Here is a 21,538-nt window from a genome sequence, read left to right as displayed (position 1 = left end):
AACTTGTAGAAAGCAACCAGTCCTCTTGCACTGCAGTCCGGCGCTTTTCATCACCGGAAGTAGTTACAGTATTCCTCAGTTCCACCCCTAGCCCTATGTCAATAGGTAGATGGAGTCCCGCAACAGAAAAACCTATCTTCTCATAGTGTGTTTCCTAATTGCTCTCCTTATCAGGAGAGGCCATTCTGCTTATATAGTGTGTATAATTAGCTTCTAATTAGCAGCTGGCAATTCATTTAAATTTTAATATGTAGATGACAATTTACAAATACAAAAGTCATAATTAAATATATTAAATACCACACCTATATTTAAGTTAGGTTGAACCATAATTACTTAAATAATACAAATAATACGTAAACCATACCACATCTACAGTAATCAAAATAAATGCACTTTACTTGATATGTGCATTGCAATTTTACAATCTAGAGTGAAACCAATAAAATATACAAAAACACTTATTAAAATATATAAGACCACTCCAAAATAGGGTCTTTATAGAATAAATATTGATCTGAATTGCCACATATTATTTATTACACACTAATGTAATATGCCTGGCCAGGTACTGACAAGAGGGTATAGACTAATGTAGGAAGGCATGGCCATGAACCCTTGCAAAAAAAAATAGTACAAGGGAGCGCCGTTGTGCCCTTCAGCCAGGGGCAGTTTCAGGTGGGGGGGCACAATCAGTGTGATCACTCTGCTGATCTGGCACTGGTGAATGATGGTGATAACCATTAGTGATTCCAACACTGTTGGAATCATTAATGGAGTTAATGTTGTTGGTCAATGGTTTTTCTACCATCACCAATTAAAGATCAATTTTGAACCATCAATGGTTAGGATGTGCATGTGCAGATGGAGCCAAGCACATGAGCATAGCAGGCCCAGTGGTCCAAATCTGGGGACAGTCACCAATGTTTTACCATTGGTAGCCTCCCAGTGATGGCGAAATCACTCACTATTGTCATCGAACCATTTATGGTGAGTGAGACATACCTTCCAAAATCTGACCTAGTCTGGACAAAGCTGTGGAACCTTAGAAATAGTATACTCTATTGCCAATCCATAGTTATATTGCAGACATTCTTAAAAAATAGGTTATTTGGACAAGATGGCCTAGGAAGACTATCAAAAAGTTATAGAAACTAAAATTTCAACAACAAAAAATAAGAAATGTAATCCCAAGAAATTCAAGTTTAAACTTTATGCCATGATTACTTGGTACATAACCAGATGCACCAGTTCTAAAAACAAAATTGAGTCAATATTAAAATGAAAAGTCCCACATTTGGCTCCACATATTCTTCAAAACCATTAGTCATTTATAATGTCTGTGTAGGCTACTAGTCAAATGGCTTCATCAATTCGCTAATAAAGATAGACTAGGGAATCACAGAAGTAACCACTTTAGTTATGAAGGATATTATGGATATTAGTTACTGAGGAAATTATGGAGACATAATGTGAGGTTATTTGTCATAAATAATTCTGCTAAATATGGTGGAACAACCACATTTGGCAACAAACCTTTCCATTGTGACAGCAGTCTATAAAATGGCGATTAATCTCTACCAATAAGTGTGGGACACCACAGTTCACACATTGCACATCCATAGGACCCAAAGAGTAGTATTGTGGTGAATATGTCATGTCCAATGCAAAGAGCATTTCAGTTGATCTTGTTATACATTGTTTAAGATCTTTGAACTGCACGTTCTGGGTGACCTGTAAGAGTTCCACCACGAATACGTCCTCGAGGCCGGTCTCTGGGCATGTTACAGTAGGTGTAAACAATGTGATTTGCAGCTTCATATCTTAGCGCATCTGGCGAGGACCTCAATTACTGACTGCTGTGTTATTTCTTTATAACACAGCAGTCAGTGATTGAGTTCCCCGCAAGACATGCTGATATATGAGGCTGCAAATAACTGTCACAGTTTCCAGGCTTCCCAGCAGATCACATGTTCCAGGTCATCCAGCAGGTGCACAGGGAGAGCTCACCAAATTTCACATTTTCCAGAGCACAATGGTTGATGCATTGTAAATGATGGGCAGATGTTTTGCCACATAACTCCAAAACAAAGCAACCAATTACAATGCAAATATTTTTCTGCCAATCTACAGACCAAGACCTTTAATTTGGTAACAATGGCTTCATAGTAGGGATGTGCAGGCTCGGATAGGTTCGAGTTTGCACGCCGAGTTCGGATTTTTCCCCAAAAAAAACTGAACTCAGAAAGAGGCAAAACGTCATCTTGCAAGGACAAACATCATCATTCCTGGACTTTTATCACGCAAACAAGTTGTCCTTCTACTATTAAAAATTAGACATCTATGCTCACACTTCAATATGTGTAACTATATGTACATTGAATATGAGTAATTGAGACTCTTATTCAATATGAGGCTTTATAAACTGTTACACAACTTTTTTTTTTCTGTTATATATTTATTATTAAACTGTCATTGTCATCTTACATATGTGGGCAAAAAAGTATAGAAGTTGCCTATAGCAACCAGTCAGCTTCTACCTACTGTATAATTTTATAGAATGTGCTTGATAACTGCTAGCTACTGTATCAACTGTTGGTTTCTACTGTATGGACAACTTCTCTACTTGTCCACTTCTTCACTCTTTAAGGAGGATTGATAAATCTCCCCCAAAGTGTGTGTTAGTCCCACATAGAGTGGGGCGAGATCTAGCCAAGTTTGTCTCATTACATTTTTAGTTACTTTACATTTGAATTTCCACATTTTACAACCTCAACAGACTTCAATTTGGAGTGTGTTATACAATTAAACTGTTTACTTTATGAGTAGTCCAGTGTAATTTAAGGAACCATTTAGCATAATAAAAATCGAGAGGAAACTGAATGGCCACACTTCATACAGTGAGCAACCAGGTTATGCTGTACTGCGACTATCTAGCTATCAGCTTACAGATAAGATAGTGGTGAGGATAGATTTGGAGGAGCACCTACTGCTAGGAGGTCAGGCTGTGTCAGAGGACTGAGGAGCTGATTCAGACCAGGACGCTAAGAAGCGGCCGGTGTTCACATTGTGCGCATGTGTATGCATCGCAGTGCGCGTGCGCGAACCAGAGCGAATGATCAAGATGCGTTCGCTCGCCCAGCATATGCAGCCCAGCAGAGTGAGTGACAGGAGAAGCCGTTTGTAGGTGGTAACAGGGGCTGGCCACTGGAAACGGGGGAGTGGAGGTGTGAACGCAGGCATGCCCGACCGAAATAACGCCATTTCAGAGGTGTGCATAATTAACAGGCAGCGTCACAGGAAATGTCACCGGTTGTATTTTACACTGAAGTGATCGCGGTGCTTGAGGTATATAGTCTACCTCAAGCGCTGCCTTCGTTTGCGATGGTACCCGATGTACCGATGCTTGCATACACTTCCTGGAGATGACGTGCATTAGTGGGCGGCTTAAGACAGGCTGGTGGGCATCTGCATACACAAAGTGATCACACGCCAGGACACAGTTGGTGTGCTTATGCCTTGCCGTATGATCGCCTGCTGTGCTGTCACTTAGCCAGATTTGCATACGCTGAGAGTGAAAGTACGCATCGAGCGAGCGAGTCTGAATGAGCTCCTGGTTCCTTTATTCTATTTATTATATTGTCTTTTATATGCACTATATTTTAATAATTTGCTATTAAATCAGTACTTTTTATAGCACACTATCACTGTTCTTCAATCCTAGGTGTAATTGGTGCAACAAGATGTTCAACACCTATCTATATAAATACATAAGTGATATGACAATAATTGGTGGATAATGTCTCTAAGGGCTCTATTTACTACAATCTGCATTTAGATGCAGATTGCAGTGTGATTTTTCGACGGAATTCGCATTGCGAATTCAGTCAATATCACAGGGATTTCTTAAAAATCCCGTGCAGGGACAGAGCTTACGATAAAGCTCTGTCCCTGCGAATCCCCTCCGCAGCCTTATCACTGTATTTTTTCAGAAAAATTACAGTGACAAGGTGCCGCACAAGCGCCGACCGTCCGCGGCTACCCCCGGAGCCACGGAGGACATCACCGGAGCCCCGATCGCCGGCCTGGACTCAAGTAAGTGGGGTTTTTTTGCACTATTTATTTATTTTTTTAGCAGTGATCAGCTTGTGTTTAGACCACATACCTGATCATTGGGGCCAGCTCTTGGCTCTGCTCTACCTCTTAGAGCAGAGGAGTCCGGTAACCAGGGGAAAGCCTGGATAACGCCACCTCCAGGTAACATTATTATCACAGGGCTTTCCCCGGTATTTTTTTACAATTTAGTTTTAGTAAATCTCAGGCAGATCACATTTCCCATTACAATTATGGGAAATGCGATCTGATAACTAAAAATATGTGATAATTAGGGCTTGGAGTAGAATCTTAGAAATTTTACTCCAATTGCCCTTTAGTAAATTTAGGTGAAACTAAATTATTGTGAAAAGGGTGTGAAGACACCCTTTTTCACTTTATTTTATTAAAAATAATGTTAATAAATAGAGCCCTAAGGGCCAAATGTAATAGGGTGAGAGTTTAGAAAATGTGAGAATTTGGCAGTAAACTCTCACATTGGTTGAGTTTTATCTTCAAAATGGGAAAACATTTGAATGAGATTTTAAATCTTGAGAGTTTTTTAAGTCTAAAAAACCATGCAAGTTCGCTCTGTTACTTTGTTTTTGGACTCTATTACATTGGCAAAGTTTAAAAAGTGTCAGAAACTCTCACTTTTCTAAACTCTCACCCTATTACATTTGGCCCTAAGTCTCTAAGCAGAGGTGTAGCAAGACCTATGTGAGCCCAATACCAAATTTTGCATAGGACCCCCCACATCTGCTTTCGAGGCCCTGGCCAGCTCCATATCTCATCAGTGATGCTGGAAGGAGGCACGCCCAGAGGTGTAGCCACGGCACCAATTAAACATAAGGGTGTTATTGGATTATGGCCACGTTATATCATGCACATTAGGATTAGGGACATTGTACTATTTAAAGTAAAAAAAAAAGGATATATATATATATATATATATATACAGTATATATAATTTTTCATTCATAATACAGTACTTACTATATGTACTGTATCACAATATATTGAGGAGGTGTTTCACCAATTAAATGATGGCAACATATTTAAGAGATTAAGATCAGATCTGTCAGATAGAATTCTTACTAACCTGAAATTTTGGTTAAGAAATATACAGATCTTAACACCATTAACAAAGAACCAGCAGATTTTTTACTAAAAGAAGACTATTCGTTGCCAGGGATATTTTTGTTACCAAAAATTCATAAAAGCGATACAAAACCACCTGGTAGGCCCATAATAGCAGGCACAATTTCATCACCTCCAATATGTCTTTCTTTATTGATCGCCACCTACAGTCATTTGTGGTAGAAAGCAGTTCTCACTTAAACGATACTAAGGATGTTCTTAACAAACTTAAAAGGATCAAGTGGTAAGAAGATTTTTTTGTGATGTAACATCACTTTACACCATCCAACTGGGGGTCAAATCTGGTCCAATGGTGGTGTTACATTAATGACATTTTGTTTATATGGAGAAGAGACCACTCCAAGATTTTTGTAATTATGTTAATAACAATACATTCAATATTAAACTTACATTCTCGATTAGCGATAAGAATGTAAATTTTCTTGATTTAAATATATACATTGTGAATACACATATAGAATTATCTACATACATTAAACTTTGGACTCAAACACATATATTGATTTTAAAAGTAACCATCTCCCTCAATGGCTTAGGAATGTGCCGAAAGGTCAGTTCATTCGCCTCAAATAAAATTACTCCACGGAAAAAAGTTTTGAAAAGGAATCAAATGAGATGAAAGTTAAAATCATCAATAAGGGTTAAAATTCAAGGCGTGTACATCAAGCCATAAAGGAAGTACCTGTATCAAATTTAGATAGAAATAATCTACTAGATACTAAAAAAAGCCAGAAAACTTCTTTAGATACACCTTATATTATGTCATTCAACACAGAGTTTACATGGTATCACAAATACATTGAAAATATTTTCAAAAGCAATTGGCATATCCTTTTAAAGGACCCTAGACTTACTAACATTCTACCTCCAAAACCTTGATTTATGTATCGTAGAGCACCAAATATTAAGGACAAATTGGTTCCTGGTGCCTTTTTGAGAAAACCTTAAGAGGTACTGTTCGTAATAAAGGTTTCCACAGTTGTGGAGATTGTAGTACATGTAAGTCCTGTCCATCAGAGAGAAAGTTTATGGACTTGGAGGTGAATGGACAATTTTATAAGATCCAAAACTTCTTTACACGCAATTCCAAATACGCTATATATGCCATCAGATGTTCCTGCAATTTGTTATATATAGATAAGACCCTTAACTGGTGGTCGAAACATGTCAGGAACATTAAAAAGGGTAATGAAGACAATCCCTTTTCTTTACATTTTAAAAATACACACAATTGTTCTGTTTACCATATTACCAAGTTCTGGGGTTGAGACAATCTTATATGTAAAAAATTCATTGGTCTGTTTGTTTCTCTGTGCTGTTATCCATTCGGACACCCCTGCACTGATTGGGATAAAACCAACACGAGGTGGTCCAGTTGGATCCTGACCAGGTTTTAGTTTTAGTCTTAATAACTTGAATATTTAAACTCAGGCAATGCTGGGTACTTCAGCTAGTTAAAGATAATTGGCGAAACAATAATAAAGACATAAATTATCTAAGCGAGAGATGAAGTGGATCTATGATCTAGATACCTTAGTACACCATGAGCTCGATCATGATTTTGAGTTAAAGTGGTTTATATAAGTGTATCTACAGTATATTTACTATTATATTTCATTTTTGCTTCTTCTATGCTTACTTTTCTTACCTTGTATATTTTGGTTTTTAGAATCAATAAAACGTGCATTATTATAGTCTCAGATGTTCTATGTGATTTCCAGGTCCAAAATTTTGGTACACTATTTTTAATACTATTGTTATTGTTACATTATGGCTGCTTACCAGTGTCACATTATCCATATTCATTATATGTTTATATATATTAATCTGTGTTTTATTATGATGGGCCAGGTCCCGATTCTGTAAAGAATCTGGAGACCTATGCTGTATTTATGTTGAAAATAAATATTTTGCTGCGGGTTACCTAGGTAACCACATAAACAAGTATACAAGTACTGTGCGTACATAACATCATTCCACTTCTGCCTCCGCTCTGCTGGTTGGCAACAACTGAGCTTCCGGAGATGGGACACTGCACGTACAGGTGCATTCCACAGATGAACTATTCTTCCTCCGTTTCCGGATGGCAGGCTGGTGGCGGCCACATCACTGGAAACTTAGAGTTGAATCTATGCGGTGGATTACATTCGGCCTCCGCAATGCGGAGGTGACACATGTAAGCATACATACTTTTTACTATAAAAGATGCTAACAGGTCAATCACTCTCTCATCTTGACAAAGACTTAGGATAAGTTGAAATTCATTGGCGGTGAGAGTTTGACTGATCCAAGATATCTATTCATACTGGAGCACACTATCACTGGGACCATCGGCGGTAAGACTGCTGGTCAGGTGACATGCTTTTGTCATCCTATCCTATGTATGATATAATACTTTGTAATCAGCCTATCAGTTTGGCTTTAATAAATACCCTTCACCTAAACATATACCCTTTGCTTCCACGTTATGTCATTTATATTGGAGAAAGAGAAATACACATTTAACAGAAGGAGATACTTTTTAGTATCACAAAGAAATCGCTACACGATTTGTTGTTGCTGTGTTTGTAAGGTATGAACACTTATCAGAAACAACAGTCTACCATGGTGTGTTAGTTGCCTTTCTTCACGTGGTGGGAACATACCAGTACAAAGATATCTATGTACACAATCTACTATTTGTAATTGTGAATTTCGTATGCCATCTTTTTATGTGAATTGGTGGCTTTGATACATCTATCAACACTTTTCTCCTGGACTACATACACTGATGGGAGTTATATACATACTACACTATAAGTGTTTTTGTGTCTCTTTATTTTTTCTATATATGAGCAGACTTCAATGAAGGACACAGAACCCCCACATATGATTTCTTGGACCAATTTGGATGGACTAAAGGTGGGTACACACCTGACAGATATATCTGCAGATGATGGTCATTCACAGTTGAGAATACTCTCCATTTTATGCAAGATACTGAAACCATTTGAAATAGTAACTAATGAAGTGAGTTCAGACACTGCTAGCCTGAGTCAAGTAATTCCATTATTTAAACTACTGGATAAGCAGCTAGAGAAACTGAAGGAGGAGGTGAAATGAAGCGATTCCACTACGTATGTTGGACTTGTAGATAAAGGCCCTCATTCAGAGCCATACGCTCTGAGCAGAGCGCACGCTCTGAATGAGGGCCGGCCTCCATAACTATGGAGCGTCCTCCTGGACGCTCGTATAGCTGTGGGTCACCACCCACAGCCTATACGAGCGTGCAGTTTGATGGCCGCGATGGTCTTGACCATCGCGTCCATCGAAACTGCGTGCCGGAGCCTGCAGTTGAGGATTTTAACCGCAAGGCCCGGAGTGATTTTGGCTCTATCAGAGCCAAAATCACTCCCACTGACATCACTAGTGATGTCAGTGGGCCGGCTTCTGACGGGAGGCATTCCCTTAGGAACGCCCCCATCAGGGAGGCACGCCCCCGGCACGCCCACCAAAGGGGGCGTGCTGTCAATCAACATCGACAGCACGCCCCCTTTGATCAGACACAACGAGCGAAGGACTTTCCTTCGCTCGTCGCGTCTGGCGCATGCACACGACGGAGCTCCCTCCGTCGCGCGCATGCTCAGTGCAGAACATCGACCCACTTGCGTGCGGACAGCCGCTCGCGAGTGGGTCTGAATCAGGGCCTCTGACACTATTACATTGGTCAAGTTGTATCTTCAATATGGGAAAACATCTGAATGAGAGTTTAAATCGTGATCTTTCCATAACTTTTAGGAGTACACAAAAATCTGCAAGTTTTGGAATAAGCAGACCAAGTTTATTAACGCGCTATTTGAGCTATCAGTACAACCTGAGCCCTTAGCCCTTATATGTGCTAATTTTAAAAATTGGAATCTGGATCAAAGAAAAAATTATATTCTCCCATTACTTACAGTTACTGTCACTGTGGCAAAAAAGGCTATCCCCAAGGGAACGCCTACCGTCTGAAGCCGGCCCCACTGACATCACTAGTGATGTCAGTGGGAGTGATTTTGGCTCTGATAGAGCCAAAATCACTCCTGGCCATGCGGTTGGGAAACCCAACCGCAGGCTTTCACTCGCAGTTCCGATGGTATCGCGACCATCTTTTTGCACGCTCGTATATGCTGTGGGTGGTGACCCACAGCTATACGAGCGTCCAGGAGGACGCTCCATTTTAATGGAGGTGGGCCCTGATTCAGAGTGAGCTCTCTGGTCAGAGCGTCCGGCTCTGAATCAGGGCCTTAGTTCTCATACAGGGTGGAGGCCCCCAGCAGTGCAGTCGGAGCCCCACTCTTTATTCTGCTTGTTTTGGTTGTGGGGATGGACTCAATTGTGTAGCTCCATAGCTAGGCTACATTACAATTGCCACAGCTCATATATTCTTAAAAATGCTCATAGCACCACGGTATATTGTGTTGTGTTATGGTATAGGGATTTTCTCCAGGATGGGCTTTGTATAGGATTCCAAATGCTAATAAGTTAGTGTTTGTGTTAAACACTGTCTGCCTGTGTTTGAGGAATGCTGACTATGTACCTTTTTTTTTTTCAAAACAGTGTTGTGAGATTTTATTTCTAAGATGGAGTCTTGTCGCCCTTTACAAGATAGCATTGCGCAGATTCCAATAGCAAACAGATTCTGTCTTCGCCAATTATCCGGTTTCGACAGTGGTGACGGGGGGTTGGTTGGCAAAACGCAGGTGTGCCAGTGTGTTTGAACGTTGTTGCATGGGTGTGCATAAATTATCCACTGTGATGCCCTATGCAGTGTGAGTACTCATTGCGTGCTGAGGTTAGCAATTCCTGAGTAAGGTCAGAGCTTGTGCAAGTGTGCGTGAGGCTGCAATGGGACTCGATTGTACCGATAGTTTCGCAGTCTTGCTAAACATTACGGATGTGTGTAAGGTAAAGTGGGTGTCCTTATGTAGTGTTGCAACAGCATAGTGATCACAATGGATTACAATGCATACTATCGCAGTTGAACTGCGTGCGTAATTGCTATTGCAATCGCAGTTGCGATCGGTAGTGAATCGGGCCCTCTATACCGTCAGAAGTCTTTTGGTTGAACAGGTCCTAAACATACAAACTCCTCACAGATAGGGCCCTGGCTGGAATCGCACCAATTACCTCAGTGATGTAAGGTACTGATGAAAAGCATGAGTTTTCTCCATTCAGGTCTCAGTTACTGTATACCCACTATACAATTATGCTCTTTCAACATTATTTTTTGCCAATACGTTGACTTTGTTTGAAAAACTTCTAGCAGTTGTTACCGTATTTTTACTGTCATGTTTACTTTTGTGTATTTCATTATGACTTCTTCAAAACTCTTAAGCAGTGTCATACTTCAACGTTGACACCTGCTACAATATGTATTATACTAGAGGCAGTGCTTTATCACATTATTATTTATTAGGAGTTACAGATTAACTAAAATACCAGAACCCTTCACCTAGAAAGTAATCAAACCATTTACTATGTGGTCAAGATGAATAATTCAGTTCATGATCCAACAGTAGATTAATGGAAACTACCCGCCTACAGAAATGAGTAACAGGGTGACCAAATGAGCACAATAATAGCTCTGTAAGAAACGTAAAAGTCCTATAAAGAAAACATATCTCCAGCTGAGTCACTTTCACTTTGAAAATTCAAACATCAGGACCCGTAAAGTTCAACGAGAACACGGGGGGAAAATTCCCAAATCATTTGATGTTAAACATTATCGCTCATAAGTAAAATTTCAGAAATTATTTTATATATAATTATAACTATTTAATCTCATAGTAAGGTTTACATTGTATGTAATCTGTGAGCTGTACATGGCAGCGACATATTTTTCTTCTCACCACCCCTTTAGTAAATCTAACCCAACATCTCCAGACCTGCCAAAATAAGGAACAGATGTTTTGAGCTCATGGATTAGTTGGGATTTAGTTTGTCTTTGTCTTGTCTTCATAGCTAGCAACCAGTGGCATAAAACTTAATCATTCAGCCCCATAGGAAAATTTATCGAGGGTTGAGGACAATGCTGATCCCGTGGCCCCTGCTCTGTTCCTCTAAGCTTGAGGAGACACAAGTGCTTCTGCAATGATGATCTGTTTGGGTTTCCAGCAGAAAACCCAAACAGGGTACATAAGCCGGCCGTTGCGTGTGCTCAGAATAGGCTTGCAACCCATCAGGGCTGGCAACAAAAATGTTGGGGCCTGGTACACTGATGGTTTTTGGGGGACCCCCTCAATCCCCCCCCACATCCCCAATTGTAACCCCCGGCAAACCGCACATCCCTCCCCTGCATGTGCTACTACATGTAACAACAAATAAAAGACAATGTAATACTGTAAGTGTACCCCATGTTCTGAATTAGTACCCAGGAAAGATGTCGGTGTGTGAGTGTGTGTGTATGTATATATGTACAATAACAATACACTTACCATACACTCGTCTCTTCCAGTTCTCTTTGTTGATTGACAGTACTTCTCCTGCTGCCTCAGGGATCAGGAGGGTGTCTGCAGTCAGCGGAGCGGTCAGTGCTACTTCTTGGGCTTGCAGCCAGGTCATGCCATAGACTTGCTCTCGCCTTCTCCTCTTCCTAGATGGCCATGGTTCCTTAGAGTGGCACGGAAGAGCCGGCGCACCGTCACGCATAATGATGCCACCAGGGTTGCCAACTCTGAAATGAAAAACAAGCCCAACCCAATCCTAAAAATCCCCAAAAAAGACCAACTTGGAGAGGCTCTTTGTCCTTCGTTCTCTACCTGCATAATTTCCTTTGCTCCCCCCTTTTCACAGTTGATGTCCTGGGCCCGATGGTCTCCTGGTCACATGAAGGCAATGGGAAGAAGTTATAACTAATTAACAGCTCCACTATTGGGGACAATCCCCTAAAATAAACCTTAGACCATACCTGCATGCATGTTATGGGACTGTCACGGGCATGTCCTCAAACAAAGAGCCATCTATATACTCGACTAAGCAATTGGACCAATTCACTGACTGGAGGACATTCATTTTCATTTCAGGCTGATAATCGGATGGTGCCAATTTCCTCGAAGCCTAAATTATCATTTTTATATATTGCTATGTGTGACTTTTAGTATACAATTCTATATGAATAAATTGTTTATATATTTTTCATCTATCTTGCCGGCAAGTGTGTCTTGGAATAATAAGTTTTAATTGCATGATTGCAATTTATGTATACACATATACACTTTATCCAATAGCGCTGTGGTTCTCCATCATGCCCAATATCTCTTCTCATAGAAATGCAGTGAAACCTTGAATAGCTTCATCTACGCTTCTGTGAATTTCTGTGTTAACTTTATACATCTCCTACAATACATCAACTTCATTGGTTGCAATTTTTTTTTATAAATACAAATTTTAATGTTACGTTTCAGGTCAGTACCTCGCTATATTGGCCATCATCGGAATAGTTCCTGTCCTGGCACTCGCTGGATACTGTCTATACAAGAGAAGGACAACAGCAAGTATGTATGGGCTAAATATATCCTGTAACTGATACATGGAGGTATATTCACTAAAGTGCGGGTTTACAGAAGTGGAGATGTTGCCCATAGCAACCAATCAGATTCTAGCTATTATCTTCTAGAAGGTGCTAAATAAATGTTAAGTAGTACTTGATTGGTTGCTATGGGCAACATGTCCACTTCTAAAAACCCGCACTTTAGTAAATATACCCCATAAAGTGTAATTTAATAATGCAGAGAGGCATAAAGCAAAGAGCATTTATCCTTCCTATCTGACACTTAAATGTTTGACATTAGTTTTATGGAAATTTGTAAAGTCTTTTCATATTCATCCCAGGAGATCTGCTGCTGGTGCAAGTATGATTGATGTGGTTGCTGGCCAATGAAGTTACAGTTTTCATTTCGTTGGTCTTAATTGATGTTTTGGGTGATCTTGCAGTATTACAGAAATTCAGGGCCAAACAGTGGTAAAATATTAATAAGTTCATACTTGCCGACATTCAGCTCCCTCCCTCCTTCCGGGAGGGAGCTGAATGCCTGCATTCTGCGGGGGGCGTAGCTGGGCTATGATGCCGTTTTGGCGGTGGGGCCAGGGGCGTGACCGCACGATCACGTCATTGTGGCCCCGCCCCCTCTTCACAATGCCAAAAAAAGGCATTGTAAAGCAGGGGGCGGAGCCACGATGATGCGATTCAGTGCGAATCGCGTCATCGAGCCCCCCCGCTGCGGGGGTTTCTAGCTGTAGTCGGGGGGTGCAGGCGGCAACCGGGAGGCTTGCCTGCCTTTCCGGGGGGTCAGGAGCGGTACCTGATATTTGGGAGGCTCCCGACCAAATCGGGAAGGTAGGCAAGCCTGAATAAGTTCCACCAGCCCTGACCATTAAGTTAATCGCACGCAGGTGCTGACTCTCACGCAAAGGCACCCGCAGCAGCATCTATTGGTGGTCACCTGTTTGCAAGTTTATGCAAATGGCCTACAAGCTCCTTCCCTTGTGTACATTCCTGCGGCCAAATGTGCAAGGACTGAGACACCAACTTTTAGCTCCCGTGCAAACTATAATACCGATTGGTGGGTCCTTATACCCCACCATCTGCCGCACCATTGAATATTGTGCTAGCCCTATGGCAGGAGCAGAGTCCCCTTGCATTGACACGCCTACGATACTCCCATAACACGCCCACTGAAAAGACCATTTTTGTGCGCACTGCTGGCTACCTCCCAGTCACCGCCCAGGAACGCCCATCACTTTTCCGCCACCTTTCTGATTCCAGCTGAATGAACTGCAGCAGTACCTGTGTGCGTACACTGTGTAACGCATGCAACTTCCACACATGCGCGTGGGGGTATACAGAAATGTTCGTGCATGTGCAGTTGCAAATCATCACTCCGCTACGTGAACTTCGTCATTGCGTGTGTCCTGCGTGCCGCTCTACATCAGGCTCACAGTATAGTTTGATAGTTTCCCTGTGAATGAAATGGGCAGTTTTCTACTGCATTAGCCATCTAAATCGACTTTTGATGGCTGATCGCTGCTCTGGCGCGGAGACAGCTGATCTGAAAATCATCTGTCTCCCCAAGTCTTATCACTGCTCCTTTCAGAGCAGCAAAACTAGTACTCCTGCGTCACCTATAGGTCACGCATGCGCACAAAAGCCTCGGCGTCAGGCGGAAGGAGTTGGACAGGGGCGGGTTCCCATAGGGAAGAAGCGGGTTGCGGGAGCACTCTCTATCTGAAGATGGCAAATGCTCTCTCAGTCAAGCTCCGAAAAAATATTTTCTTTTCAGAGCTTGATGAATCCCTGTCTCCATATTAGTGTATGGGGACAGCGGGCAACATCGGGAGAGAAAGGTAAGCAGGAGATATCTGTGATATCACCTGCATTACCTTTTTAATGAATGGCCCAAAAACTTAGGGCCTGATTCAGAGCCGGACGCTATTTGCGCTCGCTCGTTCAGAAAAAGGGGCTGGCTATTTAAATGAACCATTCGCTCTTTGTGGTCTGTTCACGCCTCTATGTCTGAACGAGCGAACAAAACATGCGAACGTAATTTTGAAAAAAACGCCCCCTGGCCGCTCGCATCATACGTCATGTCCGCTATTTATTAGATTAATCGAGTACATCGAAAGGCGTCTGAACTGCTCGCTATTCTTGTGGTTGGATTTTCCTACCACAATCATGCGAGCAGTTCTGACTATAAAACAACCAAGTGACGTGGTCAATGACGCTGCTTTGTTAATTATGCACACCCTTAAAACGCCCGTTTTGACCTTTAAGCACGCCTGTGTTCGGATCTCCACTCCCCGTTTTCAAGCACCTTCCCCTGTTACCACCCACAAACGCCTCATCCTGTCACTCAAAATAGCAGGCATTTGCTATTTAGTGAGCACACGATTTTCGGCCGCACTGACTGGTTCGCGCATGCGTATTAAAATCCGTACGCATGCGCAGTTGTGCGAACATCGGTAGGAACGAACGAGCGCCCGCTTACGAGCGGCTCTGAATCAGGCCCTTAATTTCTACAAAAGCAGGTGAAAAGGTTTATTTGGAGAGAGATAAAGTGGACAGAGATAAAGTACCAACAAATCAGCTCCTAACTGTCAGTTTACAGGCTTACCAAGCCTTGGAAAGTGATAAAGTGGAGACAGATAAAGTACCAACCAACCAGCTCCTGTCAGTTATCAGCAAATTTTATCATCGACGAGTGATAAAACTCGTTGCGCATGATAATGGTGCTCCAGCCAATCAGCTCCCAACTGTCATCTGTATGAATGAATACAGTTGGGAGCTGATTGGCTGTAGCTCCATTTACCATATCATCAGTTTTATCACTCGTTGTGAGCAATAAAACTCTTTGATAAATAAGCCGTAGGTTTGAAAAATGACAGTTGGGAGCTGATTGATTGGTACTTTATCTTCGTCCACTTTATCTCAATCCAAGGCTTAGTACATAGACCCCTAAATCCCAGCATGCATTAAGCCAGACTGCTGGTCTGATCAAAGCTTTGCCGATGTCATTGGGGTAGGGTCGACGATGGGTGAGTCTGGTGGGGTGTTGGTGAATTTGACAATAGTAAGTTTCCCCCATTGATCCAGCAATTTGCACTGCGTCCACATGGGCTTGCTATAATTTGGGCACCTTAAAATATATTTTGTAGGAAGATTTTAAGCATGTGGAAATATAGGGCCTCATTCAGACCCACTCGCAAGCGGCTGTCCGCTCGCAAGTGGGTCGATGGTGTGCACTGCGCATGCGCACGACGGAGGGAGCTCCGTCGTGCGCATGCATCAGACGCGACGAGCGAAGGACTTTCCTTCGCTCGTTGTGTCTGATCAAAGGGGGCGTGCTGTCGATGTTGATTGACAGAACGCCCCCTTTGGTGGGCGTGCCGGGGGCGTGCCTGCCAGACGGAGGCGTTCCCAAGGGAACGCCTACCGTCAGAAGCCGGCCCCACTGACATCACTAGTGATGTCAGTGGGAGTGATTTTGGCTCTGATAGAGCCAAAATCACTCCAGGGCTTGTGGTCAAAAACCCCGACCACAGGCTTCTGGTCGCACTGGCGATGGTCGCGATGGTCAAGACCATCGCGACCATCATCCTGCACGCTCGTATGTGCTGTGGGTGGTGACGCACAGCTATACGAGCGTCCAGGAGGACGCTCCATTTTTATGGAGGACGGCCCTCATTCAGAGCGAGCGCTCTGCTCAGAGCGTCCGGCTCTGAATGAGGGCCATAGACATCAATTCTAAAATGACTGACTTTAAGCTACATACATTGATTTCAACATTTCAGAGACTGTAGCTGAGAGATATTTGGCCACATTTTCTAAAGAATGTTAATATTTGGGTTTCATTTTTAATTGATTATTGCCCACACCCTAAAGGGCTTATGTTAAGATGACAGTTGCCCTCTCAGATTGCCATTGTGGAGTTAATCCGCAAAAGACTAAAAATACCTTCATAATGTCAACATTACCCCAATGTTGACATTTTAAACATTTTGACCAAGATATTAATAATACATCTAATAAGTTTATTCTGCTGAGACACACTGTAGGTAAAACATGCCATCTGTCGCCTTTATAGAAGTTGCCAAACGTTTATTGAAGGCGAGTGTAAAAACAGGAAATTGTTAATGGGGCTGCTGCAGTTGGAAATAATTTATTGCTAAATTAATGGACTATCCGCCTGAGTCACAATCGCACTCAATGCTGATGTTCACGGGGTTATGCGATTTATTGCTGCTGCATGTGCGTGAAAATCCCTAAAACCCCCTACGGCGCATGCGTTACACACCGTGGGCCTGATTCAGAGACGAACGCAATGGCGATTTATTTACGCAGATCAACCAATTGTTCAGCATTGCGCATGTGTATAAGCCGCACTGCACACGCGCTGCGACTGTCATGCCGTTCTGCACGCACAGACAACCCATTCGCAAAGTGAGTGACAGGTAGTCAGCATATGGGGAAGGTTATTGGGGGCTCCAAAAAACGCAGGCGTATCTGACCATTTGAACGCTGTTACGTGGGCGTGTGTAAATTAGCCCTTGCGATCCCCTATGCAGCATGAGCGCTCTCAGAGAGAGTTGCAGAGTGTGAGACAGGTCAGACTTACTCGGAGGCTGCGTGGCCGCCAGATCTGCGTCGATGTTCCCAATGTTTATGCTGTGGAGAAGGCAGAAGTGGGCGTCCCTATGCTCGGGTAAGCTTTATAGATATTAGTATATTTTCACTATTGCGATGACATTTGCGTGCGGATCTTAATCAGGCCCTCAGTTTACTATATACCTGTGACTATGGAGATATATGATGGTATAATTATTTATGAGGCTCTGTATCAGCAATATAGTGACGATAGAAGGCTAATTGCTCTGTGTATGCCGGACACTGAACTTTATACAGTACAAATAGAGAGCAAGATTATTATTATTATTATTATTACCAGTTATTTATATAGCGCACACATATTCCGCAGCGCTTTACAGAGAATATTCGGCCATTCACATCCGTCCCTGCCCAGTGGAGCTTACAATCTATATTCCCTACCACATGCGCACACACACACATACACACACTAGGGGTAATTTTGTTAGGAGTCAATTAACCTACCAGTATCACCAGGGCTTGTGGTCAAAAACCCCGACCACAGGCTTCTGGTCGCACTGGCGATGGTCGCGATGGTCAAGACCATCGCGACCATCATCCTGCACGCTCGTATGTGCTGTGGGTGGTGACCCACAGCTATACGAGCGTCCAGGAGGACGCTCCATTTTTATGGAGGACGGCCCTCATTCAGAGCGAGCGCTCTGCTCAGAGCGTCCGGCTCTGAATGAGGGCCATAGACATCAATTCTAAAATGACTGACTTTAAGCTACATACATTGATTTCAACATTTCAGAGACTGTAGCTGAGAGATATTTGGCCACATTTTCTAAAGAATGTTAATATTTGGGTTTCATTTTTAATTGATTATTGCCCACACCCTAAAGGGCTTATGTTAAGATGACAGTTGCCCTCTCAGATTGCCATTGTGGAGTTAATCCGCAAAAGACTAAAAATACCTTCATAATGTCAACATTACCCCAATGTTGACATTTTAAACATTTTGACCAAGATATTAATAATACATCTAATAAGTTTATTCTGCTGAGACACACTGTAGGTAAAACATGCCATCTGTCGCCTTTATAGAAGTTGCCAAACGTTTATTGAAGGCGAGTGTAAAAACAGGAAATTGTTAATGGGGCTGCTGCAGTTGGAAATAATTTATTGCTAAATTAATGGACTATCCGCCTGAGTCACAATCGCACTCAATGCTGATGTTCACGGGGTTATGCGATTTATTGCTGCTGCATGTGCGTGAAAATCCCTAAAACCCCCTACGGCGCATGCGTTACACACCGTGGGCCTGATTCAGAGACGAACGCAATGGCGATTTATTTACGCAGATCAACCAATTGTTCAGCATTGCGCATGTGTATAAGCCGCACTGCACACGCGCTGCGACTGTCATGCCGTTCTGCACGCACAGACAACCCATTCGCAAAGTGAGTGACAGGTAGTCAGCATATGGGGAAGGTTATTGGGGGCTCCAAAAAACGCAGGCGTATCTGACCATTTGAACGCTGTTACGTGGGCGTGTGTAAATTAGCCCTTGCAATCCCCTATGCAGCATGAGCGCTCTCAGAGAGAGTTGCAGAGTGTGAGACAGGTCAGACTTACTCGGAGGCTGCGTGGCCGCCAGATCTGCGTCGATGTTCCCAATGTTTATGCTGTGGAGAAGGCAGAAGTGGGCGTCCCTATGCTCGGGTAAGCTTTATAGATATTAGTATATTTTCACTATTGCGATGACATTTGCGTGCGGATCTTAATCAGGCCCTCAGTTTACTATATACCTGTGACTATGGAGATATATGATGGTATAATTATTTATGAGGCTCTGTATCAGCAATATAGTGACGATAGAAGGCTAATTGCTCTGTGTATGCCGGACACTGAACTTTATACAGTACAAATAGAGAGCAAGATTATTATTATTATTATTATTACCAGTTATTTATATAGCGCACACATATTCCGCAGCGCTTTACAGAGAATATTCGGCCATTCACATCCGTCCCTGCCCAGTGGAGCTTACAATCTATATTCCCTACCACATGCGCACACACACACATACACACACTAGGGGTAATTTTGTTAGGAGTCAATTAACCTACCAGTATATTTTTGGAGTGTGGGAGGAAACCGGAGTACCCGGAGGAAACCCACGCAAGCACAGGGAGAATATACAAACTCCACACAGTTAGGGCCGTAGTGGGTATCGAACCAACGACCTCAGTGCTGTGAGGCAGTAATGCTACCATTACACCGTCTGTGCTGACATTTGTCTTCTATGTGAATATTGATCAGAATAATCTCTTATGTCATGCTCTGTTACATGTCGGATTGTTTTATATTCCAAGATAAGAAAATCATACAGAAGAGCGAGCAAGACGGAATGGAACTTAACCAAGTGAATGGAGAAAACATTGATGCGGATGAGGACAGTGCTGCTTCTTCCACACAGTCTGTCAGATGGGTAATTGTCTCACAGCATTTCCCAATGTTTCTTGCTGTCTTACTTTCATTTGTAATCATATGAAATTATAAACACAGGGCCTGATTCACTACGGATCGCTATTGCCATCGCATATGCGTTTACGCACGCAATTCTGCTGCGAAAAAATACTAATGTCTGCAACCGCTCACCCGGCATAGAGACGCCCACTAACGCTTTCGCACATCCGTAAAACCTTGCAATCCTGCGTAAACGTCAGAAACATCAAGTAACATCAGACGCTCACGCAGACTTACAGCACCTCTGAGCTGTCTCAGGTTGCAGTACATGCTTGTCTACACATGGCCTCCTCATCTTGCTGGACCTGAACAGAAGAATGCAAAAAATAGACCTGCTCTACTTACTTCAAACACTGTTGTAGAGAGTGTACTGTATATTGAAAATGCCTACATCTATTACAGTAGCTAAATTTGTAAACTAAACCTTTATAATCTGTTGTCATTTTAACCCTTTGGAAAATAAAATACCAAGTCAAATATATAGCTTATCATTCATGCATATGGAAACACTCCTTTACTGTTGTTTCCAATTCAACCTTAGTACATTTCAGATGGGATTTTCTTTAACTGACACTCATTATTTCTTTGGAATTTAGGCCGTCTCAATAGTATATGAATCCGTTGACTATTTTGCAATGAAGAATCTAGAAGACAATGCTGCTGCCTGTTCAGCGGCCCACTTGACAGGGGCCAAAACCGTGGAGGAGTCTTGTCTCACCTCAACGTGATAAGTGAACAGTCTTTTCATCTTCAATGGAGCCTACAGACAACTGAATATATTTAATGTCCTTTAATGAAAGTGGAATATCAATGGCCTATGTAATCGAGATTTTTTCCTATGTTGGACAATAGCTAGGTGGTGTAATGGGTCTGGACAACATGCTATTGTATGACACTTGTTACCATCAAAACTATGTATTATAGACGATACAAAATAGTCTTGGGTACACCACTGAATAGGCAATGGAGGTAAGGCCCTACAGTATGTTCTACGAAAGACTGAATATTTTAGACATGACTGAAACTTACCACTTAGAACTAGAGATGAGCTGTTCAGTTTTGCTGAAAACCAAACACACCTGAACTTTAGAGTTCCGAGTCAAACAGAGTCGGAATCCCCAACAGAGTTGGGGATTCCGAGTAGAATCGAGTCCCTGACTTGGATCTTCTAAACAAATTCGGAACTCTGAACTAGAAACAGGATCTCGTGTATTTTGGATAGCATTTAAGTCCCTCCCTCATAATTTCAGGTGCTGTAAACTACTCAAAATTGACTGGAAATGAATGTTACTTATGTTAATAATACTTTAGGGATAAAAACAGGTCCAGGTTACATGATTTTATCTGTTTTTATACATTTTTAAAGAAATCCAAAACCAAACCAAAACACAACGATGATTTAGAACCAAAACCAAAACATGGGGTTCTAAGCACATCTCTCCTTAGAACCTCATAGTTCATATAATGACAGTCATATTAACTTAAGTGATAATATATGATATCAAAGTAGGATATGTTTACTAGTGTTTGGAGAGATCCTCCTAATCGTGTCCTATTCCCGTTGGGAGATGTACTTTTATATAATATGCAGATCATTTTAAGTTTAAAAACATCCAAAAATTGCACTCTTGTAACCCAATTTTTCCTGACACT

At 42.1% G+C, this 21,538-nt stretch overlaps 1 protein-coding gene across 1 annotated transcript in view; it reads left to right on the top strand.

The window, feature by feature from the left end:
* The window catches only part of LOC148442708 (uncharacterized), a 31,076-nt gene extending 10,463 nt beyond the window's left edge, over positions 1-20,613 (top strand). The window contains exons 3-5 of the mRNA XM_088463554.1: positions 12,678-12,767; positions 19,732-19,847; positions 20,482-20,613. Of these exons, the coding sequence (XP_088319680.1) occupies positions 12,678-12,767; positions 19,732-19,847; positions 20,482-20,613 (338 nt within the window). The remainder of the gene's footprint in view (positions 1-12,677; positions 12,768-19,731; positions 19,848-20,481) is intronic.
* Positions 20,614-21,538: the final 925 nt, after the last annotated feature.

This window comes from Taudactylus pleione, unplaced genomic scaffold (assembly GCF_031769625.1).
Source record: "Taudactylus pleione unplaced genomic scaffold, aTauple2 ptg001408l, whole genome shotgun sequence".
Taxonomy (NCBI): domain Eukaryota; kingdom Metazoa; phylum Chordata; class Amphibia; order Anura; family Myobatrachidae; genus Taudactylus; species Taudactylus pleione.
Note: the sequence above shows the minus strand (reverse complement) of the source record. Positions and strands in the feature narration are given on the sequence as shown.